Source organism: Cibotium barometz, chromosome 34 (assembly GCF_041138505.1).
Source record: "Cibotium barometz isolate CiBa-2024 chromosome 34, ASM4113850v1, whole genome shotgun sequence".
In the NCBI taxonomy this organism is placed as follows: domain Eukaryota; kingdom Viridiplantae; phylum Streptophyta; class Polypodiopsida; order Cyatheales; family Cibotiaceae; genus Cibotium; species Cibotium barometz.
The window spans coordinates 45,999,263-46,014,262 of NC_141079.1; the positions used below are offsets into that span (position 1 = coordinate 45,999,263).

At 44.6% G+C, this 15,000-nt stretch overlaps 1 protein-coding gene across 1 annotated transcript; it reads left to right on the top strand.

Annotated features, from left to right (window-relative positions):
* The first annotated feature begins 10,323 nt into the window (after nt 1–10,323).
* Nucleotides 10,324–13,180, top strand: LOC147619096 (pentatricopeptide repeat-containing protein At2g33680-like). Its single transcript, XM_086774413.1, has 3 exons — nt 10,324–10,472; nt 10,630–10,821; nt 10,942–13,180. The coding sequence occupies exons 1-3, from the start codon at nt 10,324–10,326 to the stop codon at nt 13,178–13,180; spliced, it is 2,580 nt and encodes an 859-aa protein (XP_086630539.1).
* Nucleotides 13,181–15,000: the final 1,820 nt, after the last annotated feature.

The window sequence follows — 15,000 nt, forward strand, 5'->3', positions numbered from 1 at the left end:
CACAATGGTTTACAAGTCTGCTCGGCCTTTAGGGCATCATTATATGAGTCTAGATTCTTCTCAGAAGATTTTGCCTCTAAATACTTCCCTTTCCCCTTATTGTTGTTGTTGTTGCGGCCTTTTGACCACTTGGCCAGTCAAAGCCTCAAAACCTCTGCCTTGTGGAGGGTTCAAAAACTGATCTTCTTGGTCCAAAACCATTGGCACAACCTCCTCCCATGTAATGGGTGAAGAATAGAAAGCTGACTACTATTGAGGGGATAGATGAGACAGCAAGGTAATGGGTGAAGAATAGAAAGCTGACTACTACTGAGGGGATAGATGAGACAGCAAGGTGATGGGGCCATGTCCCTTGATGATATCTCCTTCCCAGCATGAAGAACCTCCTGTTGAAGAGCCTGGAGTTTGTTGATGTGCTCTCACATCCTCTAAGACTTTCCAGGATTCATCACTTGTATCTGCACTTCCAAGGAAATTCTCTTCATGGGTGATACCCGATTGTACAAAGAGGCCAAGTGCTACCAAATCCCTCGAGCCAACGTCATGTGTTTGATATGGTTGATCGCTTGGGGTATGTAATTGAGGAAGATGAAAGAACAAACATGGGCATTGACATGATCCCACAACTGTGCCTGGGCCTCCCGCTCTTTCTTAGTGGATAGATAAAGTTTTTCCTCCTCCAACCTTGGCCCAGGAACTCTAACCATGATGAAATCGACCGACTCCAAGATAGACTCCATCATTACCTTCCAAATTCCATAGTTGTTCTTGTCCAACTGTCGATCCACCGGGAACGTCAGGAGGGTGGGGATCTTCACATGTTTCTTTGCCATCTCGAGCAAATCTGCCATCTCGGGGGTGGCTGGGGAAAAAATGAAGAAGAGGCTACAATTAAATGCAAGGTGGCTGTCCAACAGTGATGCAGCCTTCTACCTTCTTCTCAATGTCCCGTACAGCCTAAAAATACTTCAATCAACACTAAATGCAGCAGTCCCCCAAATGCTCTCACTATCTCCAAAGCTTCAAGCCACCTGGGGCTCTGATACCATGTTAGAATGAGCAGCAAAAATGAGACAAAAACAGAGCAAAATAGAAACGCAAAAATGATGGAGAGAGAAACCCTGTATAAACTCTACTATATACACAATATCTGGTACAACAAAATTTGGGGGGGAGCGTGATATATATACCACCTGGAGCTACTGGTCGATCAGTGTAAAAGCCCACGACTAGGATAACAACCAGTCAGCCAACAGATGATGCAAATCACCCCCAACAAATGATGAGTCGGCCAGTAAAGAAAAGCAAATCGGCCATGAGATAACCAAGTCGGCCACATCCTGGCAGCAAATTTCCTACAATCGACCAGGGAAAAAATAGAGCCTCGGGCCCCCACAACTAGCAAAAGTGGGGAAAATATGGACAATGAGGAAAAATGGAGATACTCACACACAAGCGAGCAGACCCACAACACTAGCATGCTCTCCCTACAGTGTAATATGGTACAGACAGGAGATGACTAACAATCTCATCCCTACTCGTCGTCGTAAGGTTTTCAAACAACTCAAGTCGTTGTGCCTCCCCTCTTAGTTCCCCTTCCATAGTCTGGATCAACACCACGCCCCTCTCTCACCTCCCCCAACACTGCAACCCCACCATGCCCCTCTCTCACCTCCTCCAACACTGCAACCCCACCATGCCACTCCCTCACCTCATCCAACACCGCAACCTTGCCCTTCCCTCACCTCTGCTTTGCTACAAGTTCCTATATCCATCCCCTCCCCTCCCCTAGTTTGCTATGTCTGAATCCCTCCCCTCCTTTGCTTCGCCTACAAGGTCTTGCATTGAGCCACTCTATTTCGTTGGTTTGTTTCCCCCTTCATCCCTTGATTACAGCTTTGAGAAAGCATGTGGGCGTGCTCTTTTGTGTGTGTGTGTGTGTGTGTGTGTGTGTGTGTGTGTGTGTGAGAGAGAGAGAGAGAGAGAGAGAGAGAGAGAGAGAGAGAGAGAGAGAGAGAGAGAGAGAGAGAGAGAAGACAGAGACAGGGACAGAGAGAAAATGTGAGACTAGAGGTATACAAGTGAGAGGTAATGCCTATTTGAGACATGCAATCTTGCATACATGATAGAGAGAGAGGTAATGGATCCTCTCGGTGCGTCCAATCCTAGGTGCGTCCCGATCTGTAAGCTATAAATTATGATGATAAAGAGAGAGTTATGTTGATAATGATGATGATAGAGAGAGAGAGAGTTGTTGGAGACTGTGGCAAGAGAGGAAAGCATGCCATCCCCATTTTAGTGCAGTGCACAAAACTTCCTCTTTATCCCATGCTCTCTTAAATAGTCAGTGAATTCATTGGAAAATTATTTTCCTCCACTGTCTAACCTTAGGCATTTTATCTGCATGCCTTTATCTTTCTCTATCATAGCTTTAAAGCTCTCAAAAAGTTAGTAAACACTTTTATCTTTCATAAAATAATACACCCACACTTTCCTAGTGTGGTCTCATCAATGAAAGAAACATAATAAATCTTCCTATTGATGCCATCTTTGTTATGATACACCCAAACATTAGAATGCATCACGTCCAAAGGTCTTTGACTTATATGATTATCATGCATATAGTGTGCTTGCCCAATTGGCATGCTTCACATACTTTTTGCATTCCATCCACTTTAAAATGTGGCAAACCTATAATAATAGTTTTGGGCTTCCATATTCCTTAGCTGCCATGAATATTGACATTTCTAATGCATTTATGCCAAATATCAATGTCTGCAATCACACATGTAACATGTGCAAACATTATAGCCTTCACTTCATGCATGCTTACATTATGCCATCTATGTTTCCCTTTGCAAACCAAACGGCATTGGTTATTAAAATCTTCCACATAACATCCATGAGATTTAAGCCTTACTTGCAAACCTTGGTCAATCATTTTCCCACCAAGAGAATTTATTTTTTATTTCTTCTCCATATACCTTTTATGTGAGAGAACCACCATATCTCCTTCTTACCTCCATCTAGGCAAAGGAAGCTATACCTTCACCCCCTTAGAAGCAAAGGAAGCAATATATTGTGACACTGTTGTGATAACATGAAGCTTCAAAGTCCTCTTCTTCATGTCGATGCCTACACAGGTTTGTAGATCTAAATTGTTTTCCTGATGACAAAGCACAACCAAGCTCAAAATAGGTGATGAATCATATGCACTCCACATAAAACATTTATACACTCCCCTCAACCTAAGGACATAACCCGGTGTGAGGAGAATCACAAGCCCAATCCAAACATCATGTAGAGGTAGATGAAATGTATATATGATGGTGTGTAGAGGGTCGAAGGTGGCAAAAGCGCCCCATGGGCAGCCAAGTGTAAAGGCGCAGGTGTGAGAAGAAAAGAAGAAAGTGTATGGGAAAATGAAGAAGATGGGCGGCGCAACGTTCCAGAAGAATCAAGGACGACGATGACAAGATCATTTGTGAAAATATCTTCATAATTCTCTGTTGTTGAAATCTCCACCTCTCCATCTAGGATAAGCTTGTCTTTTGTTTTGAAGTTGTGGTGAATAGGCTGTTTTGATAGAGTTTGTGGAGATGAAATATCTATATGTGTCAGTTTGGTGTTTGGTGAGCTGATGCTAAGTGAGTGCTGACTCACTCAGAATCAGATGAGAAGGTTTGGAGTCAGATGAGGTCGGTTGAGCATCAAGTATGATCAGTTGAAGGTGTAGAAGGCCAGGATTGCCTTATCTGGGTTAAAGGGTTGTGTTTTTGAGTCAGATTTGATAGTCAGTTTGGTCAGCTATCACATAGTCAGCAGTCAGACAAGCTTGTGGTTTAAATGATGTTTTTCAGTGTCAGCTATGATTCAACTGATGTGGTGTTTGCAGTCAACTATGATTCAACTGTTGTGCTGTTGTAGTCAGCTCAGTGTCCATAGTGTTGGATCCTGCAAGGTTTAAGTTTTTTTAGGGATTAAGAGTGTCAAAGGACACAAAAGAGAGGAAATCTAATTCAACTGAATCAACCAGATCTGTTTTTGTCAATTGAGTTAGTTTTGAGTCAGATTCAATCAGGTGTAGGAGTCAATTTTCAGTCAGATTCAATCAGGCAAAAGTCAACAGAAGGTCAGTAGAGGATTAGCCAAGTGTTTGGTAAGCCTCTGGGGTTATAGATTTCAGGTTAGCTAATGCTGGAGGACAATAGGAGAGCCTGGAGGACTCATTTCGGACTGGGGTCAGTGTTAGCATTCTAAATCAGTTTACAGCCAGTTGTGTGTCAGCTAGGGAGGATTTTGGTGAGCTAGTTGTCAGTTGAGGCTTGGAGGTGAAAGATAAGAGGTGTTGGAGGTTAGATCTGATTTGGGAAGATAGTTGGAGGAGTGAGCTCGGTCATATTGGAAGGTGTGGAGGTGTGTGATTGTGTCGGATGATGAAGGGATGAGGATGGGTGCAGAGTTGATTGGCGCCCTTGGATTTGGGATCTTAGAGTCCCCTAGTTCTGATCCCTTTACGTTTTCTTCTTGTGTGCCTGCTGGTGGTGTTATAGAGGCCACCACCCAGCAACATCACATCGCATATAAGAAACACAACTATTATCAATGCAAATATCATTGATTGTGTAAGGTGAAGGGCTAAGGATAGGTGTAGAGTTGATTGGTGCCCTTGTTGGGATCTTAGTGTCCCCTAGTTCTGATCCCTTTACATTTTCTTCTTGTGTGCCTGTTGGTGGTGTTATAGAGGCCATCACCCACCAACTCCACACCGCATATAAGGAACACAACTATTATCGAGGCAAATATCATTGATCAAGTTACCAAGCCAGCTGAATTGTCACCGTCTGGACTATTCAGTGGTTCCAGACCGACCACCTAGTCGACTCCTAAAGAGCAACGACTATCTCTATTGTGCTCAATGCGATAAGTCAACGCAGAGCATTGAGCTCCGATCTCTGCCCATATGCAAGGGTGTTAATTAAGATTACGCACGGGTTAGATCCCCATTCATTCATGTCTTCTGATAGTAGTTTACACAAAAACAGACATTCATACAACACAAAGTGGTAATAAGAGAGATAGAACTACCCAGAAGACATCTTCTTTTAAACATTGTCACACGGGGAGAATCCCCTTTCCTCCTTGCATCCATATGGGTACTACCCAATTTCAAGAAACTGTTATAGAACCAAATGGGCTCTTCAGCCGCCAACACGTGGCAATCATGTTGGACGTTGCATCAGTCGCCGCCGCAAAGCCCACCTTTTCCTACTTTCATTCAAAGATGTCCAATTCCAGACTGTGTCTTAGTCTTTGGACTATGTTATCTAGACGACTCATGGTTAGTCCCACCCTGGATGCGTTATTGGATGGTCTTTTTTTTGTTGTACCTTGGCTTATATGGTCTCCTTTTTGGCTATACCTTGGCTTCTATGGTCCCTTTTTGGCTATACCTTGGCTCGTATGCTCTCCTTTGAATGCTAAAACTGAGGTATGTCCTAGTCCAGTCTTCTCATCTGCCCTCCCGAACTACACTTCAATCAGCCTTGCATTCGAGTACTTGGCCCCCCTCGCTCTTGCCATAACGTCTACTATCATGTCGGCTGCAAAGGCGTGGTGTTCTATGTGCTTCGGAAAGATGGTGTCATCTTTAAAAATTGTCTATTTCGGTTCTCCTTTTCCCTCTCTGTTGCCCTTGCTCCATTTCCATCCATATGGTGGTATTCCTAACTGGTCCAATCCTGGCACTCCCTTTGATATTTTTGCTAGCATACTCCGTTGGTGTGAGGGGCACTAACAATGTTGCTCCTTGCTTGAGATGTTGCCTGCTCACCCGAATGTGCTCATCATAATTTTCCTCCACTCCCCTACACGACTTTGGATCCAGCTTTACGGTCTATAGCATGAGGGGATGGGTTCGTGTCCTTGTGGCGTGCTCCAGCCTCCCAAAGTGCTTCCAACTTTCTCATGAAATCAGCTATTTTTTCTAGTTGGAAGGCTTCATGGTTTCTGCTTGCTGTGCAATGCTCACCAGTTGTTGCTGCACGCACTGTAGTGTTGTTTTGTTCCAATTGGAAGGCTTCATGGTTCCTTCTTGCTGTGCAATGCTCACCAGTTCCTGCTTGCTACACGCACTGTAGTGTTGTTTTGTTCCAATTGGAAGGCTTCATGGTTCCTGCTTGCTATGCAATGCTCACCAGTTGTTGCTGCATGCATTGTAGTGTTGTTTCCTTCCAAGCATTTAGGCTTTTCTATCCCAATTCTTCCTATAGTTTTGATTGCCACTCCTCTTTAGCATTCTTCTCTCAGTTGGCCCAGCATTGGAAATCCAAAATCATCTTATCCTTGGATTGTAACTCCTTGACATGAGCTCTTCTCAAGGCATCCATTTGTTATATTTTCCTCTTGATTTTTGCATTGGCAATTGTCAATGCTACATTGAGCTCATTGATATTCATCCTTCTAGACCTGCCCCATGTCACCCCATCTCTACCCCAAGAGGGAACTAGTGTGGTGTCCGATTTGTCAAGCTAACCATACTAGCAATGGAGTGTCCACATCTAAGACCCCGTCCCACCCTCTACTGCACATACTACCAAAGATGGGATAGTCATGAAATTACAAATTGCTATTTGCAACAACGAGCTGCTCAAGCTCGAGCCCTACCTCAAGCCCTGCCAGTAAACCCCAGGTAACTACTAGCCTTGCTAGCACCTGCACTTCATAACACAACTCAACAAGGCCACGAAGTGGCCCAAAGAGGAATCCTTCAGGTACCAGAGATGCCCTTACCAACCCTTGTACTTCAACCTCAACCCCATTACCTTGAGTCGCCCTTGTTCATCAGATAACCTTGACAGAAATTTTCCAAGAAGGTGATGAGGGGGATAGCCACCCCAAATCCACGGGGACGGGACATGAACACTTTGGCTAAACGACCACCCATGTAATGTTACCATTGTGCAAGACCTCACCGAGTAGTTGAGTGTCCGATCAAAAAAGGGATGGCAAGTACTCCCGTAGGTGCTTCCACACTAACCCCTCTATGCATCAAGTGTGGAATCAACCACATGTACAAGGATTGCCCGCTTCTGAGAGTGGGCATAGTAGGAAAAGCTCTAATCCTAGCACCAGCATTAAGGTGCTGAGTGGAAGAGACGGCTTCATCCACACGGTCCCTCTTAACACAGTGACCAGACCACAGAATAGACAAAGGGACATAGCTCACGCTGCAGGGCAGAGCCATCAACCTCGCTTGCTCGAAGAAGATGAAGCTCCGATGTCCATAATCTCCAAGTGCACAAAAGCTGAAATCTTCGCAGGTTGAGGAATCTGCACCTTTCTCGGTGCTCCGCTGAGGACATATCCTCCAATAGTGACCCTTCTGGCCAAAATGTTTTACAAGTCCGCTCGGCCTTCAAGGCATTACAATCCAAGTTAGGATTCTTCTCATAAGATTTCACCTGTGAAGACTTCCCTTTGTTGTTGTTGTTGTTGTTGTTGTTGTTCTTGTAGTAGTAGTAGTAGTTGTTGTTGTTGTTGTTGCGGCCTTTCGATCGCTTGGCCAATCAAAGCCTCAGAACCTCCGCCCTGTGGAGGGTTCAGAAACCGCTCTTCCTGGTCCAAAGCCATCAGCACAAGCTCCTCCCATGTAATGGTGTTGAGCCTCCCGCTAGTGATCAAAGAAGAATAGAAAGCTGAGTGTACTGAGGGGATAGATGAGACAGCAAGGTGATGGCCATGTCCTCTGATGATATCTCCTTCCCAGCGTGAAGAGCCTCCTGTTGAAGAGCCTGGAGTTTGTTGATGTGCTCTCGCATCATTGAAGACTTTGCAAGATTCATATCTTGTATCTACACTTCCAAGGAAATTCTCTTCATGGGTGATACCCGATTGTACAAAGAGGCCAAGTGCTGCCAAATCCCTCGAGCCAGCATCATGTGTTTGATATGGTTGATCACTTTGGGGTGTGTAATTGAAGAAGATGAGAGAACAAACACGGGCATTGACACGATCCCACAACTGTGCCTGGGCCTCCCACTCTTTCTTAGTGGATAGGGAAAGTTCCTCTTCCTCCAACCCTGGCCTTGGAACTCCAACCACCATGAAATCAGCCAAATCATAAGACTCCAAGATAGACTCCATCATTACCTTCCAGATGCCATGGTTGTTCTCGTCCAACTATCGGTCCACCGGGAACGTCGGGAGGGTGGGGATCTTCACATGTTTGTCTGCCATCTCGAGCAAATCTGTCATCTCGGGGGTTCACATGGTCTTGTGAAGGGACGGTACCTAGGGCTCTGATACCATGTCAGAATGAGCAGCAAAAATGAGACAAAAACATACTAGAACAAAAACGCAGAAATGCTGGAGAGAGAAGTGCGACATAAACTCTACTATATACACAATATCTGGTACAACAAAGTGTGGCGTGGGGAGCGTGGTATATATACCACCTGGGGTTGCTAGTCAGCCAGTGTAAAACAAGCCGGTAGCCCCAAGAAAAGCCCACGACTGGGATAACAACCAATTGGCGAGCAGATGGTGCAAGTCGGCCCCAACAAATGATGAGTCGACCAGTAAAGAAAAGCAAGTCGGCCATCAGATAAACAAGTCGGCCACCAGATTAACAAGTCGGCCACCTCCTGGCAGCAAAACTCCTACAGTCGACCAAGGAAAAAATAAAGCCATCAGATAACCAAGTTGGCCACCTCCTAGCAGCAAAACGCCTACAGCCGATCAGGCAAAAAATAGAGCCCCCCCACAACTAGCAAAACTTGGGAAAATATGGACAATGATGTTTAATGGAGAAACTCACACATGAGCGGGCACACCCACAACACTGGCCCGCACTCCCTACAGTGTAATATGGTACAGACAAGAGATGACTAGCAGTCTCATCCCTCCTCCTAAGGTTTTCGAACAACCCAAGTCGTTGTGCCTCCCCTCTTAGTTCCCCTCCCATGGTCATAGGATCATTACCACGCCCCTCTCTCACCTCCTCCAACACTTCAACCCCACCGTGCCTCTTCCTCACCTCGTCCAACACCGCAACCCTTGCCCCTCCCTCACCTCTGCTTTGCTACAAGTTCCTTTATCCATCCCCTCCCCTCCCCTAGTTCGTTATGTCTGAATCCCTCCCCTCCTTTGCTTCACTACAAGGTCTTGTATTGACCCCCTCTATTTACTTGGTTTGTTGCCCCCCCCCCCCCCCCCCTACAGCTTTGAGAAAGCATGTGTGCATGCTCTTGTGTGTGTGTGTGTGTGTGTGTGTGAGAGAGAGAGAGAGAGAGAGAGAGAGAGAGAGAGAGAGAGAGAAGCAGAGACATAGACACAGACAGAGAGGAAGCGAGAGACTAGATGTATACAAGTGAGAGGTAATGCCTATTTGAGACATGCAATCTTGCATACATGATAGAGAGAGAGGTAATGGATCCTCTCGCTACCTCTCTCGCTGCGTCCAATCCGATCTGTAAGCTGTAAATGAGGATGCAATCTTGCATACATGATAGAGAGAGAGGTAATGGATCCTCTCGCTACCTCTCTCGCTGCGTCCAATCCGATCTGTAAGCTGTAAATGAGGATGATAAAGAGAGAGTTGCGTTGATAATGATGATGATAGAGAGAGAGTTGTTGGAGAGTCTAGCAAGAGAGGAAAGCATGCCATGCAAGTGATTCTAGCATACAATTCACTACATGCATTGAGAAATTGCAAAAACCGCTCCTTTCTCAAAATAGAAAGCATAATTCTGTTGGTTCAAACCTTCAAACCGCATGTATGCTATGTATGTACAAAAATTAATGAATTATTTTTTTTTAAAGGACTTTGGGCACTTGTTATCATCACTGCAAATATAATAAATGTTCCATAGACTAACATTGTAATGAATTGTAAAACTTTAGAGTTACACTTGTGTTATTTTAATTATTAAAAAATAAGTAAATCTCATAAATAGAAAATGACAATGGGCACTTGGTGGCATTGGTGGGAGAATGGCCGTACACTCGTGCGGTTCATCGTAACTGCTCCGAACCGTGGGTCACGACTCACGCCCTGCAGAGGCTGATGCTTTTCCATTGTTTTTTCCACAGGCCTCGCACACACCCGGGTATCACCCTTTCAAGCACTTATCTTGGTTGCTGTGTGGAACAAATGGCCAAAACGCCCAAGACGGATTGGCGTCGACTCTCTCCCGCGTGTAATTACAAACGGCATGAGCAGGGAGACCTGCTGTCGATGACCAAACCCAGCGTCTCACATGGGCATGTGCGACACGCGACCCTCAATGCCAACAATTATCACTATGAGGGTAGCCAGGCGCCATGAATGGCACTGAAGATCCAGAGTTGTTCTTCCACATTGACAGCCGCAGGGTGAACACATATTCCACTTGCATGTCTGTGGCGTCTCCTGGTCGGAGGAACCACTTTTGGCCAGGGCCTCTACCACCTTGCCAATCTCATGACTACCTGTAATCCTGGAGTATCTTTTGATGTGTATGCAACACACCATCTGCGTCACAACAGTGCTAGGAAGATGTCCAGCTTGGAGTATCCACTCTCTTCTTTGAATTGGATGCCTGAGCCACCTTCAGTAGAGAATCTCATATCCATCTTGCAAACATGCAGGGAAAGGGAATCTCTTGCACACGCAAAGCACTTGCATGCATGCCTATGTGAATTTGGGATGGAGGATCATGGGATGCTTGAGAACTATCTTGTTCCGATGTTTGTGGAATGTGGAAGTATCCTTGAAGCTCAGCAGGTTTTCCACAGATTGGTGCATCGGAATGAGCATTCTTGGACTTCCCTCATTCAAGGGTATGTAGGATGCGGTAATCTGCAGCATACCCTTAGCCTATACCAGAAAATGCGGGAGGATTGTATACAACCCAGCAACTATACATATGTGGCTCTACTGAAAGGTTGTGGTAAGCATAGGTGCGTGGAGAATGCGAAAGAAATACATTCTGCCATCACCATTGAAGGATGTGAAAGAGATCTTTTTGTGGGCAGCACCTTGGTGGATATGTATGCCAAATGTGGTAACCTTGCAGAAGCACAGGATGTGTTTCACAAGTTGCCAGCTCAAAATGTAGTTTCATGGACTGCACTCATTACAGGTTATGCTGAGAACGGCCTTGGTGAGGAAGCACTGGATTGTTTGAGACAAATGCAACTTGAAGGCATGCATTTGGATCCTGTTATATTGAATTGTGGCTTGAAAGCTTGTAGTAGCATTGGAGCTTTAAAAAGTGGCCAGAAAATACATGCTGAGATTGCCAAACAGGGGTATGAAGGTGAGCTGTTGCTCACCAACACTGTGGTAGACATGTATGCCAAATGTGGCTTGCTTGCAGAAGCACAAGAAGTTTTTGACAAATCGCCAAATCGAGATGTAATTACATGGACCGCTCTACTTGCAGGATATATTGAATATGGGTTTGCTAAGGAAGCCCTGAGCTGTTTAGAACAGATGCAACTTGAGGGCATCTCTCCGGATGAGGTGGTGTTTGTTTCCGGACTGAAAGCTTGTGGCAGTGCCGGAGCTCTAAACAAGGGAAGAGAAATACACACACAGATTGCTCAACAGGGAGATGGAAGAGATCCATACATCGGAGCTGCTATTGTCAATATGTATGTCAAATGTGGCTCAATTGCAGAAGCACGGGAAACATTTGACGAGCTTCAAATTCGAGATGCAGTGTCCTGGAATGCTTTGATTGGAGGATATGCTGAGCATGGATTCTGTAAAGAAGCCTTGAACTGTTTGGAACACATGCAACAGGAAGGGGTGCCTCCAGATGAGGTTACTTTTGTTTGCAGCATGAAGTCTTGTGGCAACATGGGAGTCATTAAGGCCCATGAAATTCATGCCCAAATTGTCAAGGAGGGATATGAAGAGGATCCGCTTGTTGGCTGCGCTATAGTGGATGCTTATGTTAAGTGTGATTCACTTGCAGAAGCACAAGAAGTTTTTGATGGGCTGCTAGTTAAAGATGCAATTTCATGGAATGCTTTAATCACGGGGTATTCTGAGTATGGCAGTGGGGAGGACGTGCTAAGGTGTCTTGAACAGATGCTTTCAGAGGGCGTGTCTCCAACAGTTATCACATATGTTTGCAGCTTGAAAGCCTGCAGCAGCTTAGGCTTCATAGAAAGGGGCCAGGAATTACATATTGAAGTTCTTAAGAAAGGGCTTGAAATAGATCCTAGTATTGGCAACAGTTTGGTGGATATGTATGTCAAATGTGGCTTACTCGTAGAAGGACAGGAAGCATTTAATAAGCTGCATGATCAAGATGTTGTTTCGTGGACTGCACTTATTTCTGGATATGCTGAGCATGGGCTTGGAAAGGAAGCACTCAACTTTTTCCAGCAAATGCAACTGGAGGGTATCTCTCCAGATGTTGTTATGTGGAATGCTGCAATTTTGTCCTGTTCTGAGCAAGGAGAAGAGGAGATAGCTGTAATACTCTATTCACGAATGCAAGAGCAAGGTCTCTTACCAAACACTGTTATCTTTGGAAGCATCCTGCAAGCATGTGGTGACATGGCAGCCCTTGAAATTGGTAAGAAATTCCATGCCCTTATTCACAGAATCAATGAGGTGATTTTGGCAACTGGTCTTGTTGACATGTATTGCAAATGTGGAAGCATGGTTGATGCTCAACAGGTGTTTAATGCAATGCCCATAAGGGACTTGGTGACATGGGATGCATTGATTAAAGGATATGCCCGCCAAGCAGAGGTGGAGTTTGTTTTTGATATGCTTCAGAAAATGAGCATCGAAGGCATAGAAGCAAAAGGGGGTATATTCCTTAGTCTTATAACGGTTTGTAGTCATGCAGGTCTGGTGTTTAAGGGTCAGCAGTGTTTTGAAGCTATGAGCAATGAGTTTGGGATCAATCCAACTTTGTTGCACTGTAACTCCATGCTTGACCTTCTTGGCCGTGCAGGGCAGCTGGAAGAAGCTGTGGCAATTGTGGAGATGGTACCTATTCAAGCCGATCTGGTTGCCTGTAATATAGTATTGGGGGCTTGTCAAAAGTGGGGCAACCTAGAGTGTGGAAAACAGGCCTTTGATTTGGCAGTGACATTGGATGATGGACATGCTGCAACATATGTTCTAATGTCTAATATCTATGCAGATGGTCACTTGGGTTATGACATGGAGTGACATATTTGCATCAAAGGTGTAGCCATGCAGGCCAGCTGGATGAATGAGACTGACATGGAGATGGTACTTTTTCAATATGGTGTTGGGAGCTTGTCAAAAGTTGGGTAACCTAGAGCTTGGAAAAGAGGCCTTTGCAGTGATATCGGACAATGGACAAGCTGCAGTATATGTTCTAACGTCTAAAATCTATGCATGTCACTTGGGTTATCATCATGGAGTGAACATACAGGTATGGAAGTAGAGTGATGGCCTGGATTGGCAGGGTTCATTTTTCCATGGGGAATCTTAAAACGGTTTGTAGTCATGCAGTTCTGGTGCTCAAGGGTCTTAGTAGATTGATGTCCTAGATTGGCGGGACTCATTTTTCATGGGAAATATTTTAAGGGTCTTAGTAGATTGATGTCCTAGATTGGCAGGACTCATTTTTCATGGGAAATATTTCTAAGCAAAATTTCAAACTGAGCAATACGAAAATTAAAAAGCTCTGACATTCATGTGGTGAGTGGGCCTTAATGTGAGGCCTGATACAGGGAGGAGAGGGAGAGGCTGGGCTATATGCTCTATGAAAGCACCTACCAAGGAAGAGTATGTCCCATCCTGGGGCATGTACATGCACACAGCAGCTCAGGAAAGTTCCAAAAGCTCGAGGGCAACAATGAACTAAAATAGACATGTAGCCAAACTAGAGAGCATGAACCACTGCTCAGGGATGCCTCCAATTTGCAGGAGAAGGATGCAGCAGATGAGAAGACTAAAATAATGGCAATGGCTGCAAGAAACAGGCCATTTGAGGGGTAGTTGTGGTGTTTATAGGCCAAGGCAAGTTAGCGAACTGCAATAGTCCTGCAATTTAGATGGTCAATGAAGCCATTCCTGCCAAAATCTTTTCCCGACTTCAAGTATGATTTCTTCATACCCTTTTGGCACCTTGCTTCTATTCCATAGAAGGATATCATAGTGCTTCCTCATTACAGGGAGTGCAACGCCCTTACCCCTCCTCTCCCCTACTCAAGTAGGCCTTGTAAAAGCTGATGTGCCTAATAAGTAGGCACTTCAGGGGGGTAGCCCCATAAATATTTTTGCTACGAGTTTGAGCACTATGAAAGTGAGCAACAATGTTCTGTTCATGCCTTTCCTGAGTAATGATATCAACCTGACCTTACTTACCTGCACACACACATCAAATGACGAGCCAAATTGAGTGGCTTTGTGAGAGAACATCTTGATCCTCCTACAATCAATCACTTGTGTGATACTGCATATGAATGACCTGTTTTCATACTTTAATAAAATGTATTGAGTTAATGTGTTTATTTTTATGAAAAAAATTGTTGGCCAATGTGTCTCAGATAGAATGTTGCTGTAAATTTCAAGCCTACATGATTTCTTTGGTTACTTCCTTTTTTACAGATGTACTCTGCTTTTATCAAGGAAACAGCCACCATAGACTATCAAAAGAAGTTTTCACCTATATAACACACACATGAGTCCTAAACTATTGCTCTGAATTATGTACAAGGAAAAAGTGTCTCTAGTACAAAAGATGACTGAGATATAAAGACATCAATTAACAACCCAAACATTATTGTAGTTCTCCTTGACCAGATGTAGTTATCCTTGACCAGATGTAGTCTCTAATCTCGTTAGAATGATGATTTTTCTATGCACATATATATAGCAAAGATACTAGAGCTAGTTGGCGGTCAGTTCAAAGGACAACCCACTACTCGGTCCACCATAAGGTGTATTACATTATCCCCCGCTTGCATTGTAGTTGTCCTTAGGTGCACATTGTCCATATATAGTGCTTGTTGTCCTCC

Bases quoted from the DNA above. Each gene is read 5' to 3' on its own strand.
- LOC147619096 (XM_086774413.1), top strand. From the start codon at position 10,324: ATGAATGGCACTGAAGATCCAGAGTTGTTCTTCCACATTGACAGCCGC. The intron at 10,473-10,629 runs GTAATCCTGGAG...GCAAACATGCAG, and splicing joins TGCCAATCTCATGACTACCT to GGAAAGGGAATCTCTTGCAC. The intron at 10,822-10,941 runs GTATGTAGGATG...TGGTAAGCATAG, and splicing joins TGGACTTCCCTCATTCAAGG to GTGCGTGGAGAATGCGAAAG.